This window comes from Antedon mediterranea, chromosome 10 (genome assembly GCF_964355755.1).
Source record: "Antedon mediterranea chromosome 10, ecAntMedi1.1, whole genome shotgun sequence".
NCBI classification, from domain to species: Eukaryota; Metazoa; Echinodermata; class Crinoidea; order Comatulida; family Antedonidae; genus Antedon; species Antedon mediterranea.
Window position 1 is genome coordinate 4,297,600 of NC_092679.1, and position 26,767 is coordinate 4,324,366.

The following is a 26,767-nucleotide window of genomic DNA, read 5'->3' on the forward strand; positions in this document are numbered from 1 at the left end:
TGCATGGTTGCTAGACAACAAAAAAATGCGTTCAGCGCTACTCTGTTGATAAACAGTAAAGATCTGTATTTCTTTCAAATTATGTATCTTAGCTTAATTTTTTTTAACTTAAACTGTAGTTGAAGAATAAATAGATTATTAAAAACAAATATTTAGTGATCTTTTGAAATTTCAGTTTGTTTTTATTGAAAATTATTAAGTTTTAAAATAACTACTTCAATAAGCCTATTCCAAACTATTGGTGATCTTGGAGTCACTCAGGCAGGCTGAACGCTTTTTTGGTTGCGCCAAAAAGGTTAGCAGGAATACTCAAAAATGTATTGCCAGATCTTTATCAAATTGAGACCACAGAAAGGTGGTTAAGGACCATTCCATTAAATTCTGTAGGCAATCCAGACCACAATCCCATTTCTGGACCACTTTTTCAGACCATTTCTTCTCTAAAACTAAGAGGCTATTACTATTCCCAGTTGTTTTGAATGCAGTAGTGTAACTCACAGGGCAAAGGCCCCTGGTTTAGCACTCCTAAAGGGCCCTCCAATGTATAGTAGTTGCATTTGTTTGCTCGTGCTCTGGGGCCTATTGAGTTCTATGGCCCCTGGGTTTGGCCAGTGACCGCTCATAGCCGTTACGCCACTCTTTGAGTGATGGTTTAGTAGACATATGCTGATGACCGTTAACGTGTAGATATAATGTTACATGCAATACAGATTTCTTCAAGTACATATTCAGTTAACTCTTTTAACTTAATGAGTCGTCGAATCTCACATTACGGCATTAAAATTTAATAACAAGGACACATCATCAAGGACTTGTTTTGTTACTGTTAAGCTTTAAAGTTAATTAACAGATTTGTTTTTTGTTTATGTCGTATTCAGTAGTTATTACAGCATCCAGATTGATGGATTAATGCAGAAGTAAATTGACCATGTCAAATTACCGAAGAAAGAAATTAAATTATTCTGCTAAAACAAACAAAAAATTCCAGACGAGGTTAAAAGTATTGTAGACAAAAATGAATCAAATATATGTGTACCTTTAATATTTAAATTTTTACAAAGAAGCATATTAAAAATTGTTTCAGAATGTTTGCATATTTCAAGTTTAGAACATAAATTAAATACACCCAGTGGCTTAATTTATACGAATATTCATAACTTAACTTTAATATGTATGAATATTCATAACTAGCCAGTGACTTAAATATGAATATTCATAACTCAACAAGTGGCTTAGATACATATTCATAACTCTAAATATTTATAACCCAAGAAGTATATTTGAATATTCATAACTTGGCCAGTGACTTATTATGAATATTATGAATATTCATAATTCAGCCATTGATTTTATTTATATATTCATAATGTAGCCAATGACTTAATATGAATATTCAAGATTCAGCCAGTGACTTTATATAAATATGTATAACTTAGCTGGTGACTGAATATAAATAAATATCTATAACTAAACTAGTGACTTAATATTAATATTCATATCTCTTTTCCATAAAATCAATTTGTTTGCATATTATTTTAAAAACATATGCAATATCTTATCTTCGTTCACTTATATTACATATATACTGTAATACCATTTTACCAGAATTTGAATATAATTTTCTCATCATTTAACAATATAATTTTAGGAGAGAAAAAGAAAATGTAATTGCTTAAATGTTCAGTCACACTTACAGTTTTGTAAGGTTATGACATATCTTTCTTCTGTATGTATGTCTCTTAATGTCTCTTAACTATGTATAGAGAATTGTTTTAAAAAGGAGCGGGTATATTTAACTATTGTTTAAAATAATAATGGAAAAATATATATTATTATATTGTGAAATAACTGTGAACTATGATATCTGAAAGCATTTTTGAAGTTCAATGCACAGATATTTTTTTATTATTCATTTTGTTGTTCAATATAACACTTTAAAATATAAAGCCATAACAAATATATATTGATATACATATATATTATATTCTAAATCATCCCTGATGTTAAATATCTTTATTGGGTGTACCAAACAACTTTGTGTATTTTAGGAGACTTTCCTATAATTCTCAAATATAGCAATTTGTGCGCATATATGACAGATGAAATTTTTTTATGGATCCTACTGTAATCAAATTATTATTTTGTTAACACCTAATTCTATGGAGAGAAATTTCCATAACACCTATCCAAATGTATATGAATTCCCACTAGGTAGGATATAATTCAGGGAATAGATTATTGATAATTATCAGTAATAAGAAATAACGGACATGAGAGATTGATATTTGAACACCATTTATATCCTGATAGATTTTCCAATTATTAAATATGTATCTTGAAGTATAAGTCCTATTAATAATGTATATACTATTATCAAATTTACATGACTTTATTGTCCAATATTATTTTTAGTTGCGTCTAAATGCGACTCTACAGCTCACTATGTCGGTCGGTCGGTAAACACTAACTCAAACTTGAGCACGTGACTGCAGCCATGTATGGCCTTGTTCTTATTAATACTTTTGATTATATGTTCCAGATCCACTTTTACAAGCATCAAATGTTAAAGGTTTCAGGAAATCTACCTACTGGTATATTACAGTATACTTAACTATATTAGTTAGTTAGATCTCAATGATTCAAAATCATGTTGATTTTATGTCAAAATTCATTCCTTTTTTTTTTAAATATCATACAGTTTACTACAGTAACGCAAGGACTTAAACGCAACGCAAACGTTTTAACCAATGACAAGTGAAGTTATAGACAGTTAGCAATCACAAGCGAATAAGCCATCGCTTGTGATTGGTTAATTCACTTGCGTTGCGTTACGTCCTTGCGTTGCATCGCTAGTGGGAACCACGCTTAAACCCCTATTTAGGAAACACGTACCTTACTGATAAAAACAAAAAGTGATCTTGATATTACTGTATGTACAGTAGCTTGTTATGTCTTTTTTTGCCCATCGTTCATTTCACAAAAAAGTGTCCTCTAATTTGGATGCCCCCTTAATAGGTTGGTCCCAAAGAAGGATCATGTATGTTATTGTGTCACTATTTATTCAACATTTCCATTGCGTCTCTCTATGGAACCCATCTCGATACTTGACTGTGTCCGTTTTGATCGACTGTCAGTTGTAATTGTCAAGTTTTCTCTTAATTCTGGCTTCTTACAACAAAGGACTTGTTTCATGGCTCTACGAAAATCTTTTCGAACCAGCATATAAATAACGGGATTAATCGCAGAGTTAACGTACAGAAGCAGAGCTGTAACGTAATGAAATGTATGCGACACATTTATATCAAATAAGGTTAAAAAGAGGCTGAAATTAAGCGGAATAACACAAATGATGTACACTGCTGTCGTAGCTATCAGCATGTTGATCACACGTTGTCGTTTTGCTAACTGATGTTTTCCAAGAGTCTTCAACGCGTTTCGTTTCAGCTGCTTGATCGCAAAAATGTATAAAACAATAATAATTGGAACTTCCAAAATCGCTAGAATTTCATCCATAATATGTAGGTATCTAAAGCCGTTTGTGTAACGCGTCGTGCAAAGTTTAGAAACTCTCGGATACGCTGTGGCGTCGTAACTTGTTTCCCATATGAGGTCGTATTCTTGTATCGTCTGATTCGTGTAGTAGGCAAGCGTAGGCACGAGATAAATTATCCAAACTGCGACAGATACGTAAATTGCTGTTTTGTTCGTGCTGATAATTCTGAAACGAATAGGATGGCATATTGCCAAGTAACGATCAAGCGCGACAAACAGAATCATAGCGCATGATACTGCTCCGCTCCAGTTCAGAATACTTTCAAAAATTATGCAAAAATATATCGCTTGATCGCCAAGACCACCGACATCTTCTATAAGAACAGGGCTCGTTGAGTAAACAATCCAACGTCGTATCATAGATGATAGTAAATACGTTGTATCGGCAAGTGCTAGACTTATCAGATACATGTTTGTTGGCGTATGAAATATTCTGCAGCGTATGATCATCAGGATCACTAGCAAGTTACCGCAGATACCGACCGTGAAAGTTATTGGCATTATCCCTTTTAGCAGGATTAGTGACGCCATGTTGTAAACTCTTTCGTTGTAGTTTGAGTCGTTGATGGTGTATGCATTGTCTGAATAGGGTTCTACATCACTTGAGAATGAAAACGACCCGTGATAGTCGCTGTTTAGGTCCATCTGCAAAAAAAAAAAGAACCAAAATTTACCAAATTTGTTGTGGTGTACTGTCACTGTTCAGACACTACATAGTTATCTATTCGTGGCGTACAACTTCATAGGTCTGAAACAGAAAAAGATTAGTGGAAGCCTCCTCTTACGACCCTGATCTTTCGTTCATTACAACAGCTCAAGGTACAAGATGTACACAACAACTCACCAAAAACATATCCATAAAACAAAGCTTATTTTTATATCAATAAAAATTCATTGTAGCGCCATATAAGTTATTCATATGTAATTTTTGGTGGTTAGTTTTTGATTACAATCTTGCTGGCGTCTTGTAAATCTTACTGGCTTCATAGTCAGATTATTGACAGGTTTGGATATATTTATTCTTGGTAAGGTGATTATTATAAAAAAGAAATGGTATTAAACAATTTTTTTAGTACTATATAATGAACGTTCAATAGTGCGTACTATTGCACGCCAAGGGATCTCCTAATCAAATGACAAATATATTTAGGTTTTAAATATAATATTTTATTACATTTTTGCTTAAAAAGTTTGCGTTTCATTAAAGTAAGTATTAAATGAAACTTGCATCAGAATATAAATTAGATTATTCTGGTTGGCTGAATGACGTACACTATAATAAAAAGTCAATATGGTTGGCAAAAAAAAATCACATTTTTAACTTACAGTAGGCCTATTTATTTCCTAATTTGAAGCGCATTGTGTGCTATAGCATATAATGCACAAACTATTCCACAATACATATTTCATGTTTGATAATAGTTGTTTAATCATGCTTAATACTATAAATCAAAAATTGGTTTGTAATTTAGTCTTAAAGGTGTATTGTTCCTTGCAATAACAAAAGTTAATTGAATTTTTGTTTTTAATTAGCTTGCAAATTATCCCAAATAAATATGTTATTGACTGTTGGTCATTCTATGTACTTTATCCAGGCTCTTATATTTAATAAGGGTTAAAACCATGGAGGTATTTTTATACCTCCATGGTTAAAACTTTTAAATAAACAAGCTTCATTCACCATTTAAGATAAATTTGTTTACTTACCATGAAATTGTTTAAATCCATTCAAATGAAAAGTCTTTTAAACAATCACATCTGATTTTGCAAACTGCAGTGGTTTTATCAAAGGCACCCTAATTTATAGGTACTTTTGTACAAGATAGTCAGGAAGCTGTTTCCATTGGATTAACGTATCACAAGTTGCTATTCAATAGACAGTTGAACACTGTATGATTCATGCCAGGCCCCTACACTTCTTTTTCTACTGGCCTGCCTGCCTGCACATTTCGCAAATAGTTATCTTATTGATGATTGATGTCATTATTAGACCTGCTAGAACTATATTTTATTTCAGTGGTTTGATTTCTATGATAAGAAAAACATTTTTTCTTAAAGATGTATTGTCCCCCTGAAAAAATAATTCTTACAAATTTTTTTGTTAAATATTCCATTTTAGTGTAACATAATAGTTATCCACTTTGACCAAAAATTGGATCGAAGAAAAAAATGTATTTACTTGAAAAAAATGTAATTTGGAGCAAAAAAATTGTCAAATTGGCTGCCAGCCAATGGATTTTTGGTTGAAATTAACCATTTATTTTGTCATTTTATAAGTGAAAACATGATTTTGTTCATTTTTTTTTCTATGGAAGTGATTAACTTTATTAAAACTACAAAATAACATATTCAAAATCTGATTAAATTAATCTTCATTTTTCATGTTTTTGGTGGACAATACATCTTTAAACCATTATACACAAAGCATTTTTAAACATCTTTCTTTAACTTTTGTATTGTTTTAGTTACGTTCTTAATTTTTTTACTTTTAATTGTTTGTTGGTTTTTTTTGTATAGTTTTGTATACTACAGTAAAACGGCCTTGTTAAAAACACTATATTAAGTGATCAAGTTTTCTGTTTTCAAATAAAGTTATTATTATTATTATAATGCTTTTATACAGTAATTTAACAAAACATTTTTTACAGCATTTTTCTTCATTTCATAGATTTCATTCAAGTCAGTCACAAAACAGAAACAATTACCATATAAAGTACAATACCATTTTGATTACATTTTTTGTTTATACAATTTTAATTTTGATGTATTTTATATTAGGGATGTTTTTGAATAAATTGAATGTACTTAAAAAACCAGTACACAAGTATAACAAGTACACAAGTATAACAACTATAACAAAGTACTGCACTTTTGAAAAGCATGTGATTGTGTACTTAAATGTAATAATAATTTTATTTTGATAATTTATTATATAAACAATAAATGTTTGTCTCGCTTGCATGACAAATAATGTTAAATAACTACATTAAGATTTCTGTTTCTGTTTTTTTTCCACACATGATAAGAAGTATAGTGGCAAAGAATATACTGAAACATCAGATTTTAAGTTACATTATAAACAAGTTTATTGGTAGCTATAATATAAATGAACAAACTAAGAAACAAATATGTTTTGATATACATCTACTGCCATCCTCAGTTAAAAACTTAATGTTTAGGTAAATGTGTATTTAATTTATAATATAATTTTAACCTGTACATTACAGTATAGTAGACAACTTAGCTGAAAAAAGTTATTTTAACATGATTAAGTTATGTTACAAAGCAAGCGCTTTGACCAATGAGAAGCAACAGTTCAAACAGACCATCGCCTGTGATTGGTCAAATTACATTGGGCTTATCTTTGTGTACATCCTAAATGGGAGCAAGCTTTAATACAATATAAATAAAATAATAATAATAAACAGTATTTATATAGCGCCTAATGGATCACTGACCCCTCCAGGTGCTTTACATTAGACCTTAACTAATGGTAATAAACTATCCCCCGCCGGACACCATTCCGGTATTTCTTAGTCGAGGTTTCGGGGATGGAGACAATCAATAATGTGAAAAAAAAAAAAAAATCATAAATTTAGTTAAATAACACATTCAGTTAATATAACAAACACATCTCACTCAACATTCGGATTTGTATTTATATTGTAAACTTTTAAACAGCAACACTGAATATAATTTAAAAAGTAAATTCATTCCTCAATTACTTACAGAACATGTTTGCACTCACGTGCACAGTTCGGCTTCGAATGTTGTATATCATATTTAATGTTTATCATTTTGAAATCATAATTTCCATAATGTCGTGTTTTGTTTTTTTTAATGGGTGATTAATGTTCCCACCCGGAAATTGGAAATATATCTCTTTCGAATCTTGGTGCCACATACATTGTGCAGGAATGAAATTTAATTCAACGTAACATATAAATTAAGTTAATGTTAAGTTAATTTGTAACTGTAACAACTGTCTGTTGTAATATATTAATGTTAATCGCTTTGGTGATCTATGTCCGATTTGATTATGATTGACTGCTTATCGCGTCATCTAAACATTTTAAATGGTTTGAGATTAATTTAAGTAGACTATGTACAAACTGTTTGAAAAGATTTGAAGCTTATTTTGGAGAAAAAAAAATATAGTAAAAAAATATGAACACATTGAATACTATACAAATAATGCATGTTTGAGTTTGATATTCAAAATAGTTGAAAAATTGACTATGTTTTCAATTATTTGTCGTACGCTTTTGAATCGGTGTCGATAGCCAGGGGCCGATATTTCTTTCCGTACAAAAGTTTGGGACCCTTTGTGAAACGTCACAAAATAAACATGAATATTTATTAGTCATATCCATAAGGTGTGACGTAAGAATTGAGCTACTAACTACAATTCGCTAATACAAAGGTTTTCTGTCGAGTCGTCTGTGTAGTCGAGTGGATAAGGCTATGGACTTGACATGTCGATGTATGGGGTTCGAATCCCATGAGCAACATCTTTACTTTATATTGAGAGATTATTTAGAGGATTAGGTTTATAATATATTTAAGAAGTAGTTTGGTAGTATCTTTCACATGGGGTCCCCAACTTATGTACGAAAAAAATCGCAGCCAGAGGAGGCTAGGCCATCAAGGCAACACTCGGATTTTAGCAAGTTATTTTTTAACTGTTTTATGGTTGTTTTGCAAGTTTTTTAGGTCATCAACCACGTACAAGCTTTAACTTTTTGATGATGATGGACCGTTTCATCTTTTATGTATTTTATTCTATAATTTTTATTGATATTTTTGCATTTTCTCTTTGGATGAATAAAAATTTATGAAATGAAAGGTTTTCAAAGCAATCGTTACCAGCCTTGCGTTGAACAAATTCTAAAAACTGTATGCAAGAAGAAGAATCGGCTTTAATATCGTTTAATATAACCATTAAATGAATGTTTACCATGCATTAAAACTAACATGTGATACAATCAAATGGCAAGGAAACATTTATTACAACAAGGTATATTCTCTGTACAGTGCGAGAAATAAATAAAGTACAGTATGAATATATTTTTTCAATCGTGACGTCCTGTATGATTGTAGTAATTGTATTTCAAAAACTGTTAACGTATCATTAGAAAAGCTTAGAAAGTTTCTCTTTTGTCAAATTTCACATGTAGCCTACAGTCATTAGAATAATTTACAAAGTACAAATACATTTCATGAAATTGTTACAAGAACCTGTGTTGTCAATGTAAACTAGGCTAATTACTTTTCCAGCGTAATCTTACTTATCCGGCCATAAATAATTCTAGTCATGTATGTCGTCAACATCGATTTATTTTCGCAATACTTCAAAATAAATTACTTAATTTAATTCAGTACTTTAAATCGATAGAAACTGGGATAAATTTGATTCACATGTTACAAGCTCTGTTCCTTCATTAATATTCATGAGATGGATGATTGAATATTCATTATGAACAAGCTTTAGCGCAAAACTTGGTCTCTGTATGTTGTTAGAAAAGAATCTTTGTATGTATAGAATATACCAGTTAACACACACAGGTTGTTTTGTGCTCTAGAGAGAGAATCTATTGTTTGAAGGTTTGCATGGCAAAATCAAATGTTGATATAAAGTTTGCGGTACACCACGGATATATAGTTCTGAAATGAACTGAAACTCAAGGACGATCAAAGTATATTGATCGAAATGTTGAGAAACTCAACAGTTCTTTTCAGAACTATGTATATGTGTTGTACCAAAACTTTATATCAATGAGAGAGAATCTGTTTTTGTTACTGCATGCATCATCGCGTCAAATTCGTGTTCTTTTTGTCATGAGTTTACCACATTTCAGTTTAAGCTGTGGTTGCGAATAGCTCCATGGAAAGCGATTGCAAAACAGTTTTCGTTGAAGCCCCTAAAGGTGTTTTGAACCAGTAAAAGCATCTGTCCATTCACCATCTCAAGATGCATTTGGACCTAATATAAATTGCAAATAAAATGACCCTTAACTTTTTAAAGTCCATCTTTAGATTTTAGTAGCAGCTAAACAGAATTTATTGTTTTTTGAAATGAATTAACTAGTTACAAAGGTGATTTCACTTCGATGGTACCCCTAAGGTTGTTACAGTAGGACATGGCTGTTAAGTATTCAGCCCTGTTTTTCACTTGTACTCTGGTTGTCAATGTATGATTGATTGATTATATTGTTATTTTCTTTAATTAAATTTTATTACAACTGTGGAATCAGAGATCAATTTAAATTTTGCTTCTGTTCAAATTTTTGGGTGTAATCCATTAATTAAATTACAATCACTGTTATTATGTTATTATATATGTAGAGGTAAAGGTTTTATATATTATAAATCAAGGTGTTTTGTTTTATACATGCAATCCGCATGCATCTCCGCTCAAAATTCAATTGTTTTGAATGTTGTATATTCATTGTTTGATAAGGGGGGTAGTGGAGGATCCAGGATTTTGCAATGTGGTCTAAAAATGGTTGTCATGATCACCTCATGTTTACAGCTCTATTCCATACGCATCCAACAGCCAGTAAAATTACAGGATGGATAAACTATTTAATAATTTATCGTGCTTATAAACTAAATATCATTTGAGGGTTAGGGAGTGGATTTGAAAGAGTCGTGAGTTACAACCATGGCACTAGGTCAGGATTGAACCCCGGACCTTGGGATTGGAGGTCAAGCATGTTAACCGCCAAGCTACAGCTCCACTTTGTACTTTCCTTCCATATACCATATTTGTATATAAATAATTTCAAGTCTATTTATATCAAACTTTTGAACAATTAATTTTAATTTTGCTCAATATAAATCACAGATTCAGTCATATTTTTAGAATAATTACTGTATACAGTATTATTATATTTATTATAATATTGTTTTGACAGGTCAAACGGTATTGCTTTATGGCCGGGTAAAGAGAAGATAATAACTGTTTGACCCTTCATAATGAAAAATTATGACCTTTAAAAAATTGTTATCGTGTACAATTCTGATCATGATTTGTTTTAAAACTCAATTAAATTTTCAAATAAAACGATTTTTCCAATGCCAAGATAACAATTATGAGATTTCCTCTTTGAATTTCTTATCACTGTAATACTACAGTACATATGATAATTTAATATATTACTTCAGTAGTATAGTTGATATTGGACAACAGGTTGCTTAAGTTAATTCAGTGATTCAGTTCACACTTATGCCGAGTCACGCTACAGCTCATGATCAACTTACTATTTCATACCAATCGTTATTATAGTCTAGATTGATAAAATAAACATTGTTATTACTTCAATAGTTATAATAGTGGGCAACAGGTTGCTTAAGTTAATCCAGTGATTCAGTTCACACTTATGCCGAGTCACGCTACAGCTCATGATCAACTTACTATTTCATACCAATCTTTATTATAGTCTAGATTGATAAAATAAACATTGTTATTACTTCAATAGTTATAATAGTTGGCAACAGGTTGCTTAAGTTAATCCAGTGATCCAGTTCACACTTATGCTATAACAGCTCATGATTAACTGTACTATTTTATACCAATCTTTATTATATTTTAGATGGATAAATTAAACCTTGTAAAAGAATGCAAGTTATTTTTAAAATTATGATTTATCGGTTGGTCTTTTTTTGCAGATCATTTTTTTTTTATGATATTTAATGTTAGGTTCGTTTGACAGCTTTCTGGCAGGCTATCATTTACTTTTGATAATATGCAGGTAGGATGAACATCAACAACATTCTACAAGGTCTTTTTAAAGTTGTATTCCAATTAATAATAAGTTGCTTTCAGTTTTGAGACAACCTACCTAGGAAAAGTTATGTCAATTCTTGGGAAGGGACAGGACGTACATGCTTCATCCTTTTAATCCTCAACACAATTTTGGTGGTTTCTAGGTCCACATGACCAATCATTGTCGTTTTATTGGGGTTTTTTTAAACAAAAGTTTTTTTATTTTTATTCTGGCCTAAAATGTTTAAAGTATATATATTTTTGTCTTTAATCATTAATGCATTTGACATTTAAAGGCTGTTTTTTAAATATTTTTTTTTATAATATTCAAATCCTGAAGTACAATATGTCTTTGTATGTCTCTAATGTTAACAAGATTTATTTCAAATTACTAAAATGATTTCAGCCTATACTAATTTTCTTTAAGATTTTAAAATTTGTAATCGGATGTCGCCTACAAAATTGTTTTGGTTTTATATGACCACCAACAGATCACTGTTGAAATTTGTTAGACTGTATTTACTGGAAATACATGTTGAGTTTTGCTACATATATTTAATTATTCAAATTTTATTGTCAATCTTTGAATTGAATTTGAATATTTATTGTTTCAGGTGGTGGAGAAGGGTAGCGATGAGTTTGAAATGATTGAAACGTACGTGGAAAACACTCACGCCAAAACGCACAGAAGTTACTCTCTAAAGGTTCTTGAGGCAAGTCGGTCAGATTTTAAAGAAAACTATCATTTTATTTAATTGTGTTCAGAAAAATGTAGTTTTGATACCAAAAGATTTACTATTTAGATTTTTTTTATATATTTCTACCTTCTGTTGCTAAGCTCATATTTGTTAAATGTTGCAGAGGCTCCTAAAGATTAAGGCTGCGCCTTGTGAGAAGCCTCTGAGTGAAATATTGAATAAAAAAAGAAATTTAGAAATGATTGTTATTAGCCAAGTGTACATACAATCCTGTCAGTAAACATCTAAAAGTTTGTTTATTGACATTTTATTGAAACTTGACATATTAAATTTTATAAAAGTGTATAGCCTTATTTTTTTTTTTTTTATCAAAATAAAGTTTCACTTTTAATATGTCACATTTCCATAAAAATGTCAAAAAGCTTTTACTTCTGGTTGGAATTTTGATGTTTTTAAGCCTGAATAAATGAACATAAATAAATTCTTTGCCTGAAAATACCAGTACTGTACTATATATTGATTTTTGTGACTGTTAATTAGTTTTGCCGCAATTTTATATTTTTGTATCTACATCAAAAACCACCATGCCCGGTGTTTGAAGAGTTTTTGTTACTGGTATTATGTTCAATTTTGTTCAAAAGTGAAGTTGTTATATAATTTTTTTAAACATAATTGTTTAGGTTCTTAGGATCAAACGAGAGGGTGAAAGCAAAAGACATAAACCATTTCGCAAACTACCAAACCGATACCTTCTCTGGCACGGATCGAGAACAACCAACTACGCTGGAATTCTGTCTCAAGGTCTCAGGATTGCACCCCCAGAAGCACCAGTTGTAAGAGCTCTTTCCATTTTTTCTCTTTTCTTTTAACATTTAAATAGACAATGGTTTGAATCTCACTGGTGAGCTTTTGATAATGCTTGTGCTTGTGCGAGTTGGTACAATTTTGTGTCACATTTGCTCATCACAGTGCGAACTTATGTTTAATATTTATTTATTAAACCTTATTTAAAGAGGGTAACCCTAAACAGCATATGCTAACAATCAAAGGGGCCCTCAAATAATAATATTAATGTTTTATAGCACATTTCACAAACAATGTTGTCTCAATGCATTGTGGACTTATGTTCACCCTTTTAAACTACATGCTTCTCCCTTAAGCGTCACATCAGGTCGGTGCTGCCAATTACAGTGCTATTTTGTCGGTCCACAATAGTAGCTTTGTGAGTTATTTAGTATACCGGGCTGACCCCCCGACTCATCTAAAAAAAAGTCCACATGACATACGGTTTATATACCACCAGAACATATCAGTACTAAATAAAAGGTCTTAGTTCTTGAATTTACAGCTTTATAGAATATTAATTGGCAAAATACAAAGAAACAATTAAACTTTAAACCCGGAACCTGGTCACCAGCAGTAAGCAGTCATATTTTATTGCTAGTCAATATATTAAAGTGACCATGGTACTTAAGTTGATTACTTAATCTGTTATCTATCATCCATTCTCTTTGATTCCATTATCTAACGTTTGTAGCAGTCAACATATTCTCATAGTTTAATTATGGAGTGAGTGCAGAATCTGTTTGGGTTTTAGCCTATTCTCATTCCTGGTTATTTTTACATTGATGACCGAATAAATATTATTATTATATTAATTAACAAAGTGTACATAAAATACTGGTATATAAATTGATAAATTATTTATTTAAGTTTTGCTAATTGTTAATATTTGGCAATCAGGTAGGTTTCAACACATATTGTGCTGTTAAGACTTCTATATTCTTCTTTGTTTTTAAGTCCTTGTACAAGTCACATGTTTCATTAGCTACCAGTAAATGGTAAATGTAGTTAAATATTATCATATGGTGAAGCGGGCCAAATTTATATGTGTATAAGGGTTAGTAGCCTTTCCAACTGGACTTGGAGGCCTAGCTTTTCTTCAAATAATTATCTTTAGTTTTAAAACTTAATAAAATGATTTCAAATTTTCAATCGTTTAGTAGAATATATTTTACTATTAAATCACCTTATACTTGTTTTTGAATTTCAGAAAAAAAAATGTTTTACTAGTCAATTTTAAATGTCTGTAATTTAAAAAAAATAATATATATGTATTTTTTTACACAGGAATGCAGACAAACAAAAGAAGTGTCCAAAAAAATACACAAATCGTAGAGATTCATTGAAAAATTGTTGAATAAATTAAATAAACAAAATTTTTATCTTTTGCAGACTGGATACATGTTTGGAAAAGGAATTTACTTTGCCGACATGGTGTCCAAGAGCGCCAACTATTGTTTTACTTCGTCAACTAACTCTGTTGGCTTGTTGTTGCTATCAGAGGTTGCACTTGGCAACATGTATGAGAAGTTACATTCGGAGTATGTTACTAAGCTACCTGCTAATAAGCACAGTACCAAAGGTTTGTTTACTTGCTATATTAGGACTAACTGACTATCATGCCCTGCTCATGATTATGATGACATGTGAACAACTGCTCGTGAATCACTTTAGGAGTAGAGAGCACATGGTCACCTGACATGCATGATCCAACCCTGCTCATGAGTAACATACAACATGTGAACAACCGCTCATGAATGACTTTAGGAGTAGAGGGCACATGGTCATCTAACATGCACGATCCAACCCCTGCTAATGAGTAACATATGACATGTGAACAACTGCTCATGAATTGGTTTATGAGTAGAGTTCATATGGTCACCTTAAATATGCAAGATCCAATCATGGTCATGAGTAAGATACGACATGTTAACAACTGCTCATGAATAGCTTTAGGAATAGAGTGCATATGGTCACCTTAAATATGCAAGATCCAACCATGGTCATGAGTAAGATACGACATGTTAACAACTGCTCATGAATGGGTTTATGAGTAGAGTGCACATGGTCACATTACATATGCACGATCCGACCCTGCTCATGAGTAACATACCACATGTGAGCAACTGCAGCTCATGAATAATAATAAATGTCAACAATTCACTCACGAGTGGACAATCGCTCAAGCAACTAAAGTAACAAGTGAACGTGAAATTGAAATCACATGTCATTGTGGATTGTCTCCTTATGTTATTAAAGTTTAGTGGGTGTCACTCTCTTATTTTTATATATCCAAATTTTCTTGATTGTGTTATTTTATTGTTTACTTAATTTTATAGTCCATTTGACAGTTAGTCAGCATAAAACTGTTACGAAGGAAAATGAAAACTGAAAAAAAATATATTTTAATAAAAATTAAATGATTTTATATGGAAGAAATATTGAATTATCCAAAATCTTCTTAGATTTTAGTATTTAATTTTTATGATACAGCGTAAACCTCCTCCAATGAAATTAAGAAATTGTTTTAAGCAAAGATAATTGAAGAAATATAGAATTATACATCCAAAATCTTCCTGCTTTTGTTATGTTATTGTTACTTAATTTTAGAACCATTTTACACTTATTCAGCACAAACATATTCCAAAGGCAAATGGATAAAATATGAATGAAATATAAATATGAATAAAAATTCTCAAATTAAGTAAACATTATATGGGAAAAGAATATAGAATCATAGATATATTATTTGAACCATAAGGAATCCTCTAGGCAGAATGAAACATAATAATATTTAATGTTTTTCTGCTCTAGATGTTGTCCTTGACTTTATGCACTCTGTATAATATAATATGTGACATTTCATGTTAAACTTGTGTTTTACTTTGAAATACTGTATGTACAATTATGACATTGATAGAGGCTGAAATAGTACAACAAAAAGCTTATAAAAAATTAATGTTCAAAGTAAATCTCAAATTGCCTTGTCTGGTAAAGATTTCAAATAATGTTATTTACATATGTGTATAATTTGATTTCTGAGAGTGTCTTATTTAGTTTACCGCTCTTTTTTTGTAGGATGTGGGTCTACGGCTCCTGATCCATCTGGCGACGTAACGATGGATAATGGAACTATCGTACCAATGGGAAAAGGGATCCAGACGAAAGTTCAAGGGTCGCTGCTGTATAACGAGTATCCTTTGAAAAGTTTTCGGTTGACAATCAAATTAATGTTATTTACGCTTCATTGATTTAGGAAAATACATAAAAATGTATTAATGATAGAAAAATAGTTAGGAACCTGATTCATGTTATTCAAACCACTTACTTTTACCTGTCTCCACCCAGGTGTAAAAATGGGTACCTGATTAGATCAAGACACAACTTTGCACTTATTACTAGCTGCATTATGGGAGTGTGTTTCCACACGTGCTTGATCCAAATAAAATTACCGGGGTAATAATGTGAAGCGCATTGAGAGGTTGCTTATATGTGCTATATAAGAATGAACTATTATTACTATTGCATGGCTTGTCATAAAACAATTTACCAAGCAAGTATGCAATAGCACTAAACAAAAATGTGTTTTCTCCAATCGGCACTCGCGCTGTTCGAAACTGGGGCATTCATTTATATATATTCTCGGCGCCACATTCAGGTCACAGAGAGGTCATTATGAGTTCACTCATTAGATCAGTGCCTCTCTTTTGGACAGGTAAACTACTGAATTTACCAGCAAAAATCCAGTATATCGAAGTAATTTATTATGAAGAAATGTTAAATTACTTTGGATCAATATCTGACCCAGAAAAACTTTTTTTTTTTGCCAATCAATCAATCATTTTTATAATACATTTTACAGTATTTACGGACATTAACACCATTACTGTACCTATTAAAAATACTGACCTTAAGTAACTCATATTTGTCCTAGAAATCTAGATATTGCACAATATTTCTTTTTAAATTCATAAATCATATTTCATTATATGCCATAAATAATATTTTATATATATATTTTGTTACAGGACACATTCATTTCACTAATACTCTCTTAGTTTTATCTCTGATCTAGAAATCCAAATTCTGTTCTGTTTTTTTTTTTTTTTTTTCATTTTTAATAAGAAATGAAATGTTAACAACCTCTCTCATTTTTAAAAAGTCTCTAGTACTGTGTAACTTAAAATCTAAATTCTCTTTGTTCTTTTGTAATTCAGTTGTTCTTTTATCAGCTACCTATAAAATGTGTATACTTTCATCCACTAATGTTTTTAATAGTTTTATTTGTTCCATCTCTGAGTAATCTACCTGCTTTTATTTCAACAACTTACTTTTTATAAGATAGATGCAGAAGAATAAACATCAGTTACTTGGCAAGATTTTTAAGTAACACATTGTATTTCCTAATATTTGAAAGAATTCAAATAAAAGCCCACTGAGGCTTCTACAGTAATACATTTTTTTTATAGACAGGTTGTTTTTATTTTTTTAAAGAAAAATTATTTGACTTGCGACGAAATTAAAATACCATTATTTAATTCTTTCAGGTCTACATTTAGTAAATTCCTTTCTGTCTGAGAAGTTTTGTTTTCTAATTGCGTAGAAAACTGGCTACCAGTTCTTTTTCTTAATTTATATAAATTTAGGGGGTTTTTTTAAATATTTTTTCTTTCGTCTTTTGTCAAGGACAAGAAAAATGGCTTGCTTAATACTTTTATTTGTCATATTTTACAAACTGTCTTGATCACAAACACAATACATCTAATAAGATGATATATTGTAAGGAATATAATACCTCATCATAGCCAGTCTGTCTGTACCCTAAGGCAAGTCTGATCGTTTTCAGCATATGAATTGTACTAACAACAAAATATAAAAAATAATAATATATAAGTGATGATATATTTAGGTGATCATTTAGAATAAAATGATCACCTATTGTTATTGTATAAAATCTTTATTATTATTCTTCTTTCTGTACACTTTTTGTTCGTCAAATATCTCAAAAAGTTGAATAGCAATGATCACAAAAAGTTCACAATGTCTTTCAAATACTTTAACTTAGCCATAATAAGCTTTTCAGCGTGATCTCTCACCCGTGACGTCACGTATACGCCATTTTGTGAAATCACATTATCAATCATATATCCATAATTCATTATCACATATTTATGAAATTCACTACACGTAAACTTCAGGTCAAGGGTAAGAATATTAGCAAGTAAAAACGCGTGCGCACGTAGGGTCATGCGCGTGGAATCGTGCAGTAAAAATTTAAAAAGCTCAAAATTACGTTTTAATCAATTTAGAGCATGAATTGGGCCAATTGCGTGTTTCAAAAAATTACTGCGCAAAAAAAATATTTTGCGCGCGCGATACTTACAAAGCGTAAAAATTGCAATTTTTTTATACAAATCGCGTTCTACTCACCATCCTTAGTACATTCACCAAATTTGAGTCAGTTCCGATTTAAAATAACGCTATACGAGCAGGTTAAAAATAACAAAATGCGCAAATTAATTGCATCAAAGTGCTGAAAATGGTGAAAAATAAGGCCTTTTTAAAATGAATATAACTCTTCAGAATGGCAGGTGACCTCCAATTTTTTTAACTTGTTCGGAAAGCCATTGGGTTGTAGATACATATTCATGTGCACATTAGACGTACAAAATGGTATGACGTCATCAAATGGCCACTTCAATTTAAAAATTAGTAATTTTTATCTTTTTGTGTGGGTTATCACATTCAATAGAGCGCATCTCCGTTATTTGAGCCCGATTTTCGCCGAAATTTTAGTATGTGCTTGCTCAATTAATTATCTTTCTCAAGAGTTGTCAACATTTTTATTCTGATGACGTCATCATGTGTAAAAACTTTAATAACCAAGGTCGTGTAATTTCAGCTACACCATACATTTGAATATGTTATAGCTCTTCAGAATTAAAGGTGACCTTGAAGATTATAATTTATTATGAAAGCTGAATAAATTTAGATATGAATTCATATAAAAATTAAGCCCATTGGATGTTGTGATGTTATCATATGGCCAGTTGAAGTTAAAACGTTGTTTTTAAATTTCTTTAGTCAAAGTTACACAAATTTCAAAGAGCGCGCATTGCGCTTCTACGTGTCAAATTATCTTCCAATCCTTATATTTATTTGCTCAATTCATTATCTTTCGAAATTGTCATCTTCGAGTTTATTTTGATAATTCCATCATACCAAAAAATTTGAACATGATGTGGGTCCCGTAATTTCACCTATGCTACACTGTATATAGATATACAGTATATACTGTAAATATTGGATATGACACATAATAGGCACAACTCAGCACTATAACCGTATATCAGGATGGTATACATCAACATTTTCCTATTGTATGTTAACGTACGTGCATGTTTAAAAAATATTAATGTCAGTAAAGCGATAAAAATGATCACCTATAATTCGTCAAAGTGACGAATTAAATTCTAGTTAGACTTAATGTTGGCAAGATTTTTAAATCATTAAAATGTCTTTATAGTAAAAGTTAGGAGTAAACAAGAGTGAGGTTGTATTAGATCATTAAGGTGTTACTACACCAATGTAAATTTGTATACAGTATTCCATATTCTCCACCCCAAATTACCGAAATTTATGATACATTTTTATCTAATTTTTGTTTTCATACGCATCCAACAGCGAGTACAAACTCGTCAATTACATAGTTCATTTTATTTGTCCATACAGAAATTCATGTGATGGATGGATGTAAAGCCAATAAAGAAGGGGATTTAGTAAAGTTAGGTATTCTAAAAGACGAAATTAAATTAGAAATAAAGGACGCCATGGATAAACTATTTTATTTTAGGCTTAGGGAGTGGAGTTGAAAGAGTCATGAGTTACAACCCTGGCACTATACTATGTCAGGATTTGGTATATAAACATTTGAATGTGCTTTAATGAAATAAGAATGTAAAAAGATGGCATACAAATCGAGAGGACTTCTGCATCTTTGATGTTTTTATTGATAATTGATAATAATCTTACAAAAAGAAGTATATAAAATTGATTTAGGACATATATTTCATATATTTAAAGGAAACTACTTGTAGGCCTATTATTATCTATTAGCCCATTAGATGTGACGTTAAAAAAGATTAAGATAGCCCAGGAAAAGAGATGGAAATTAAGGAGATAAAAGAGTGGGAGACCTACCAAGACAGAAAGTTTGAAAATGAAATTAGAGGAAAATGATGCTTAAGATGAGAAGACGACAACAGATTGTATAGCAGTTAGAATGCGTGACTGTTAGTTACCCCATGTTGAAGCTTCAAATGTTACCAATTTCCTTTTTTAATGTGATGGATTGTACAGTCCGTATGTAGACGCGACGCGTTGCGAGTAGTTAGACGCGACGCGTTGCGAGTATGTAGACGCAACAACGTGTTGCGAGTAGTTAGACGCGACGTGTTGCGAGTATGTAGACGCAACGTGGTGCGAGTAGTTAGACGCGACACGATGCGGTTATGTAGACGCAATGTGTTGCGAGTAGTTAGACGCGACACGATGCGAGTATGTAGACGCAACGTGTTGCGAGTAGTTAGACGCGACGCGTTGCGAGTATAGTTTCATTATTATATTCATATATATTTATTTTCAACACTGTTACTTCGAATACCTAGTAGTATTGCCTATAAATATTGTAGTAGCAGAATTGTTTTTCAGTGTACTTCGATAATTCGTATGAGTATGTGGACGAAACGCGTTGCGGGTTAGCTAGGTGCAATGCATTGCGAATCGGCAGATGCAACGTGTTGTAAGTAGTTAGACGCGACACGTTGCGAGTATGTAGACGAGATGTGTTGCGAGTATGTAGACGCAACATGTTGCAAGTACCGTAGTTAAACGCGACGTGTTGCGAGTATGTAGACATGACGTGTTGTGAGTATGTAGACGGAACGTGTTGCGAGTAGTTAGACGCGACACGTTGCGAGTATTTAGACGCAATGTGTTGCGAGTAGTTAGACGCGACACGTTGCGAGTATTTAGACGCAACGTGTTGCGAGTAGTTAGACGCGTTGCGAGTAGGTTCATATATTCATATATATTTATTGTCAACACTGTTGCTTCGAATACCTTGTAGTACTGCCTATAAATATTGTAGTAGCAGAATTGTTTTTCAGTGTACTTCGATAATTCGTATATCTATCTAATTCTATCAACACATTTATGTCAAAAGTTCTCTTAATTTCATTTCTGTGTAGCAGATAAAGACATTATTTGGGAAAGTTGATTGACAGATAAACTAGAAACACTGCTATTAGCAAATTAGGATCCAAGATAACACGTCTGAATGTATTTTTACTGGTCTGAAGTGTACATGCATTCATTACCAAGGGGCGCATTTAGCGTGAGTCCGCACGTACGTTTCTTATGTATCATGTCTTTTAAATTAGCTTCCACTTAACTTAAGCCATGTGTCTTTCCCACATTAACTTAGTCATTTTATTGATGTGAAAATAATCAGAAACGTCTCCGTATTCACATTCTTAACCCAGATTTCCAACTCTGTTTAAAGATGTATTTTCCCTCAAAAACATGAAAAAAATGAAGATTAATTAAATCAGACTTTGAATAGGTAATTTTTTAGTTTTAATAAAGAAAATCATTTCCATAGAAAAAAAATTGGAAAAACAATGTTTTCACTCATAAAATGAAGAAATAAACAGATACATTTAAACAAAAACCCATTGGCTGGCAGCCAATTTGACTATTTTTTTGCTTTAAATTACATTTTCTCAGGGAAATAAAATTGTTTTCAATACAATTTTTGGTCAAAGTGGATATTCAACAAATATTTTTTAAGAATTATTTTTAAGGTGTACAATGTAGTTGTGGAATCGATTATGTGTTTTTATCAAGTGCTCGGCCCAAACCATTCGATTGTAGCCTACGTACGTATCATATATGAATGAATTTAAACTCGTTACTTTCATTTCAGACAATTGTCCATATGGTATAATACATTACAAAGAAAACAAAAAAGATGAAGGAGAGAGAACCAAAACTTTTAACTATTGTTATAATTATAATGCCTCTTTCCATTTGTAGTACATGTTTGAATCCATCTACAAATATAAGAAATCGGTAAGTCGAAATCCTCAAATATTCATAAAATGATGGAATATTGTTTTCCACAAACAAATTCCTCGCACTAACAAATCTGGGTTGTCCCAACAACCTCCGGAAAGCATCATTATAACAAACTTTAAGTCGGTTGATATCTTTTTTAAAATGATTAGACCATAAAGGAGAAGAGTACATGTTAATACAATATGATCTGAACAAAAAACATTTGATTGATTTGACTTTGTATGTTTTTTACGCGGGAATACTGCATTTCTAATTTTTTCATAGAACAGTACTTTACTTTTAATATAAATGTCCTCCTATTTTTACCATGTTGTCTGATCCGTAGTGTTTATCCATACTGTACCTCCGTTGTTTTTTTTTTTTGTGTTTTTTTTCATAGTACTTTAGTTTATTTAAAATTCCTCCTGTTTTTACAATGTTTTCCGATCCGTATTATTTATCCAGTTTACTGTCTGTCATCACTCATCACAGATTAGCCAAACTCTTTTCGAAGCATAATCTGTATATCCACCAATTAAAATAAAACCTACAACAGATGTTGTATACATTAGAAAGGGATTCTTTTTTTCCTAGTTGTTTTTTTTTAGATGGACCAAATATCCGCAGGATCGGGTTGGGATTTAAATATGTATTGTCCCCAAAAACATGAAAAATAAAGATTAATTAAACCAGACTTTGAATATGTTATTTTGTAGTTTTAATAAAGTTAATCACTTCCTTAATATAATAATGTTTTCACTTATAAAATGACAAAATAAATGGTTAAATTCAACCAAAAAAACATTGGCCGGCCAGCCAATTTGACAATGTTTTGCTTTAAATTACAGTTTTATCAGGTAAATACATTTTTGTTTAATTTAATTTATTGGTCAAATTATAATGGCATATTAAAAAATGTGTTAAGAAGTATTTTTTCAGATGAACAATACTTCTTTAAACGTGTACATCTACTTTATACTCGTAACCCCTCCTTTTTTCCATATTAAGGGGACACTTCCAACTAGAAATGTGTACGACACCAACCTCTATTCATATGACACTAATCAAAAAGGAGTATTACCAATTGTGTATGACACAGGCAAATATAAGTGGAAAATGGCTCAGTTTTGCTGATATAGATATTAGTGCTTGTTGGTCATTGTTTAACACTTTCTATGTTGATGCTTTATGTCTCTTAAATGTTCACCATTAATGTTTATTTTGATGCCTTTATTATCGAGGTCGAGTTTGCATGTCGTAAAATCACAAAGCGAAAATATGTACACGGAGATATAAATAACACAAAAAAAAAGACATGACTGCACTAGGCATACTTGTTGAGTGTTAAAAACAGAATTTGAGTTTGCGTGTTTTTTTAAATTTTAAAATAACTAAATAAAAGGTTTTATCCATTGGTTGGTATTATGTATCAACACTTGCTATGTTTTATTTGTGTCTGTAAATAGTTATAAATACTATTAATATACATTACTGATGTATTCAGTATCATTATTTAAAACTCCTTAACACGTTTGTTTTAGATTCATTGTGTACGATGTTGCTCAGGTCGAAATGAAGTACCTTATAACAACCGAATTCTGTTACAAGTAGACTACCCTCAACCAAACATATCGAACTTGTGGAGGAAATAAATCATGAAAAACCGATGCTGTTCATTATGTTATACTATTCTATTGAATTGAATAATTTGATAACCAAAATGTTATTGTTTGCGTTTTGAGATTGTTTTTTTTTTTTTATTAACTTTGCAATGAAGTATGTATACCAGATATTGCTGGTTTGTAGGAAATGAGGCTCTACGTAGGTGGCGCTAGGCCTATCAGTAGCTGCACGCGCGCGCCTCTTTAAATTAAAAAAAACGCGTTTTAGTTGCATGTTGTCAACAAATATTCTTAGTTTTTGACATTATTATGCATCTTATTTTGCTTTTTTTTTTCAGGCTTGTATCGACGTTTTCACTTCTTTTAAAACCTTGTCAATACTGGTCCTAGCATGGATCACGAACAAACACGCGTGTCACATTCGAGGCATTAGTAAAGGATTCTTTAGGATTGGACTGAAATTGTTTGTATTTAAAAAACAATTAGCTTTTGTAGAAGTTCAACTTGTATTAGAAATCGACTATAGGCCTATTGATGCTAACATGTTTTTCAGAAAAAGTCAATATTGTCCCCAATGTTTTGCTTTCATGTTTTCGTTTTCAAAAAATCAATGACGTCATTAATTGTAAATGGCATTATACATTAAAGTAAACGATAATATAAAAATGTCACAAGAACCTTCTGAGATGTTATTGTGAGTATTCTTTTAGTTTTAGTTGAGTTTATGTATCTGGTACATTATGTTAGAGGACGCTATACATATTCCAGATGAAAACATCTTACTCTCTTTAACGTTCTAGAGCATGGAGGTATAATTTTTTACCTCCATGTTCTAGATGTAGATCGCAATTTGCATGCCTTTTGAATTTTTACAGCTCAAAATATAAGAACACAGTTTATCATGCATAGATCTGTTATCAGTGTAATGTTTATCACTTTATTCATTAATCTTTGCGATGCATTAAACAACGTTCTTTTATTAATTTTTCTTTCTTTTCGTTGCGTTTTATTTAATTTCTTTTGTCCGTTGCTTTTTAAATGCTGGTAAAACTGTCTGATTTCACACACTGGTTTTGATATTGTAAGTTCTTCGCAACAAACGGTCCTTGATAGGCCACCGCACATCCAGAAACTCTGGTGGTAACTGTATATACTTTGAACCAATCGGAATGCTGCATTATTTTGAATGGAGATATGAGTGAAATGATTTTAACGGCTTTATCAACGGTACTTATTTCCTAACACAAAGATCAAACTTAATACTAATTTAACATTAATATCTGGAAAATATATTAAATATAATCAATGCGCGTACTGCCCCTGACATCCATCAAAACAAGTTTCTACGATTTATTTTTGTGGTCTTTTCCCCTCGTTTTTATGTTGTTTAAATTTCAAAATTCTTGCGAAATTGGGATTTGGAATACATAGGTATACATATAATTATTATGATGATGTGACCTAAACTTATGTTCTGTTAAAGAAGTGAAGCCTTATATTAATTTTTATATGCATATTCTGTTATTTCTGTTATGAATAAATAATTAGTACCTATTTGGCATTTGTTTGCTGCGTAAAATAATTTGTATATAATGGTCATGTTGAAAATTAAAACTCTCTCTCTCTCCACATTCATTGATCTTTATTTCTTCATATCGGTGAAAACGCGTAGTGACCGCGCAGAGTCACAAAAATGTGTACATGAACGATGCATATTTATTTATTTATTTATTTATTTATTTATTTAACAACATATTTATACAGGATAATACACAATCAAGTAGAAATATTGTAAGATCTGTCCTAAATTTTTAGATATTCTGAAACAGGAAGCAATTAACACACGCCATAATGACATTTGTATTTACAATTTATTTACCGACCCCATGCAATGATTTAACATTTTGAACTTGTTATTAATAGACATTGTATATGATATGTTTACAATATTTCCCTTTGAAGATATTTGTATTAATCGCGCGCTCAATTCTTATATTTTACCATCCGTCAGTCATAATAATAAAATTTATGAAACAGAAGGTTGGGTTACAGAAATAGATTACATAATTATAAGAACTAGATGGTTCGCTCGTTGGAACATCCTCGTATTATTGTGTTGGTATTTTTCAAAATGGACATCCATTACAGTGTATACCACGATCGGAAAACTCCCCTATTTGGGGCAAATCGTTGAAGCTAAATTCGTTTTAATTGTCAATAAAGCGTGGTTCCCACTAGCGACGCAACGCAAGGACGTAACGCAACGCAAGTGAATTGACCAATCACAAGCGATGGCTTATTCGCTTGTGATTGCTAACTGTCTTTAACTTCGCTTGTCATTGGTTAAAACGCTTGCGTTGCGTTTACGTCCTTGCGTTACGTTCTAGTGGGAACCAAGCTTAAGGCGCGATTTAGCGAATTATGCCCTTACGTAAATTTATATATAGATGTGTTTGATCGATTCTTTCACTGGATTAGAATTTACGCCTATTATTATTAGGCCTATTATGTATTTTATATAATTATATTGTACTTAAAACCTTTAATTAATTTTCGCTTGTTATTTTCAGGAAGAGTAAATAGTATTATCAACAAAAATTATTTTATAATAACACTATCTTACAAATACTCCGCGGTTGGTCCAACCTGCCAGACTAAGCCAGCTGGCTGTTTCCGTTGAGGGGGCGATAATTTTTGTGTCAATATCATGCGTGTATACTTCACATTAAAAAATACAGGTAATTAGCATAACATTAAACCTCTACCATTCATCTTTGAAGATGTTTTGATATTTGAAAAAAAGTCTAATATGTTGTTTTGTTACGGCAGAAGGTGTTATCTTGAACTCGGTGAGTAAGAAATGCAAATTAGGCTTCTTAACTAGAAACTTTAGCCTATAATAGTACGTTATTGTTGGAACTTCATTTAGTTCCGAAAGTGGAAAACCAAGAAATCTGACATTATTATAGGTTATCTAAATGAATTTTCGTAAACACTTTAATGGATAAAGACTAAAGCCCGTTTTCCTGTCGACGCTATTCGACGCTATCGTTAACAATAATCGGCGATCTTCTACGTAAACATTGAAATGTTAACGATTTACAGGAAAAGGCATTCGCTATCGTTATCATTTCAACTTTGTCGTTTTCAAACGATCGTCGTTGAGA

At 31.4% G+C, this 26,767-nt stretch overlaps 2 protein-coding genes across 3 annotated transcripts in view; one reads left to right on the forward strand and one right to left on the reverse strand.

Moving 5' to 3' along the window:
- The window catches only part of LOC140060448 (poly [ADP-ribose] polymerase 1-like), an 80,880-nt gene extending 55,774 nt beyond the window's left edge, over window positions 1-25,106 (forward strand). For both annotated transcript variants that reach the window (XM_072106661.1, XM_072106662.1), the window contains 5 exons: window positions 11,935-12,033; window positions 12,699-12,851; window positions 14,254-14,443; window positions 15,940-16,054; window positions 23,520-25,106. In XM_072106661.1, the coding sequence (XP_071962762.1) occupies window positions 11,935-12,033; window positions 12,699-12,851; window positions 14,254-14,443; window positions 15,940-16,054; window positions 23,520-23,589 (627 nt within the window). In that variant the 3' untranslated portion in view covers window positions 23,590-25,106. The remainder of the gene's footprint in view (window positions 1-11,934; window positions 12,034-12,698; window positions 12,852-14,253; window positions 14,444-15,939; window positions 16,055-23,519) is intronic.
- On the reverse strand, window positions 1,005-5,453 carry LOC140060793 (somatostatin receptor type 2-like). Its single transcript, XM_072107142.1, has 2 exons — window positions 5,260-5,453; window positions 1,005-4,197 (listed from the first exon to the last, which is right to left on the reverse strand). Exons 1-2 carry the CDS (start codon window positions 5,278-5,280, stop codon window positions 3,058-3,060), a joined length of 1,161 nt encoding a protein of 386 aa, XP_071963243.1. The 5' UTR covers window positions 5,281-5,453; the 3' UTR covers window positions 1,005-3,057.
- Window positions 25,107-26,767: the final 1,661 nt, after the last annotated feature.

Excerpts from the sequence above, each read along its gene's own strand:
- LOC140060793 (XM_072107142.1), bottom strand. The coding sequence starts at position 5,280 with ATGGATTTAAACAATTTCATG. Across the intron at positions 4,198-5,259 it reads TGGATTTAAACAATTTCATG|ATGGACCTAAACAGCGACTA; the intron begins GTAAGTAAACAA and ends TTTTTTTTGCAG.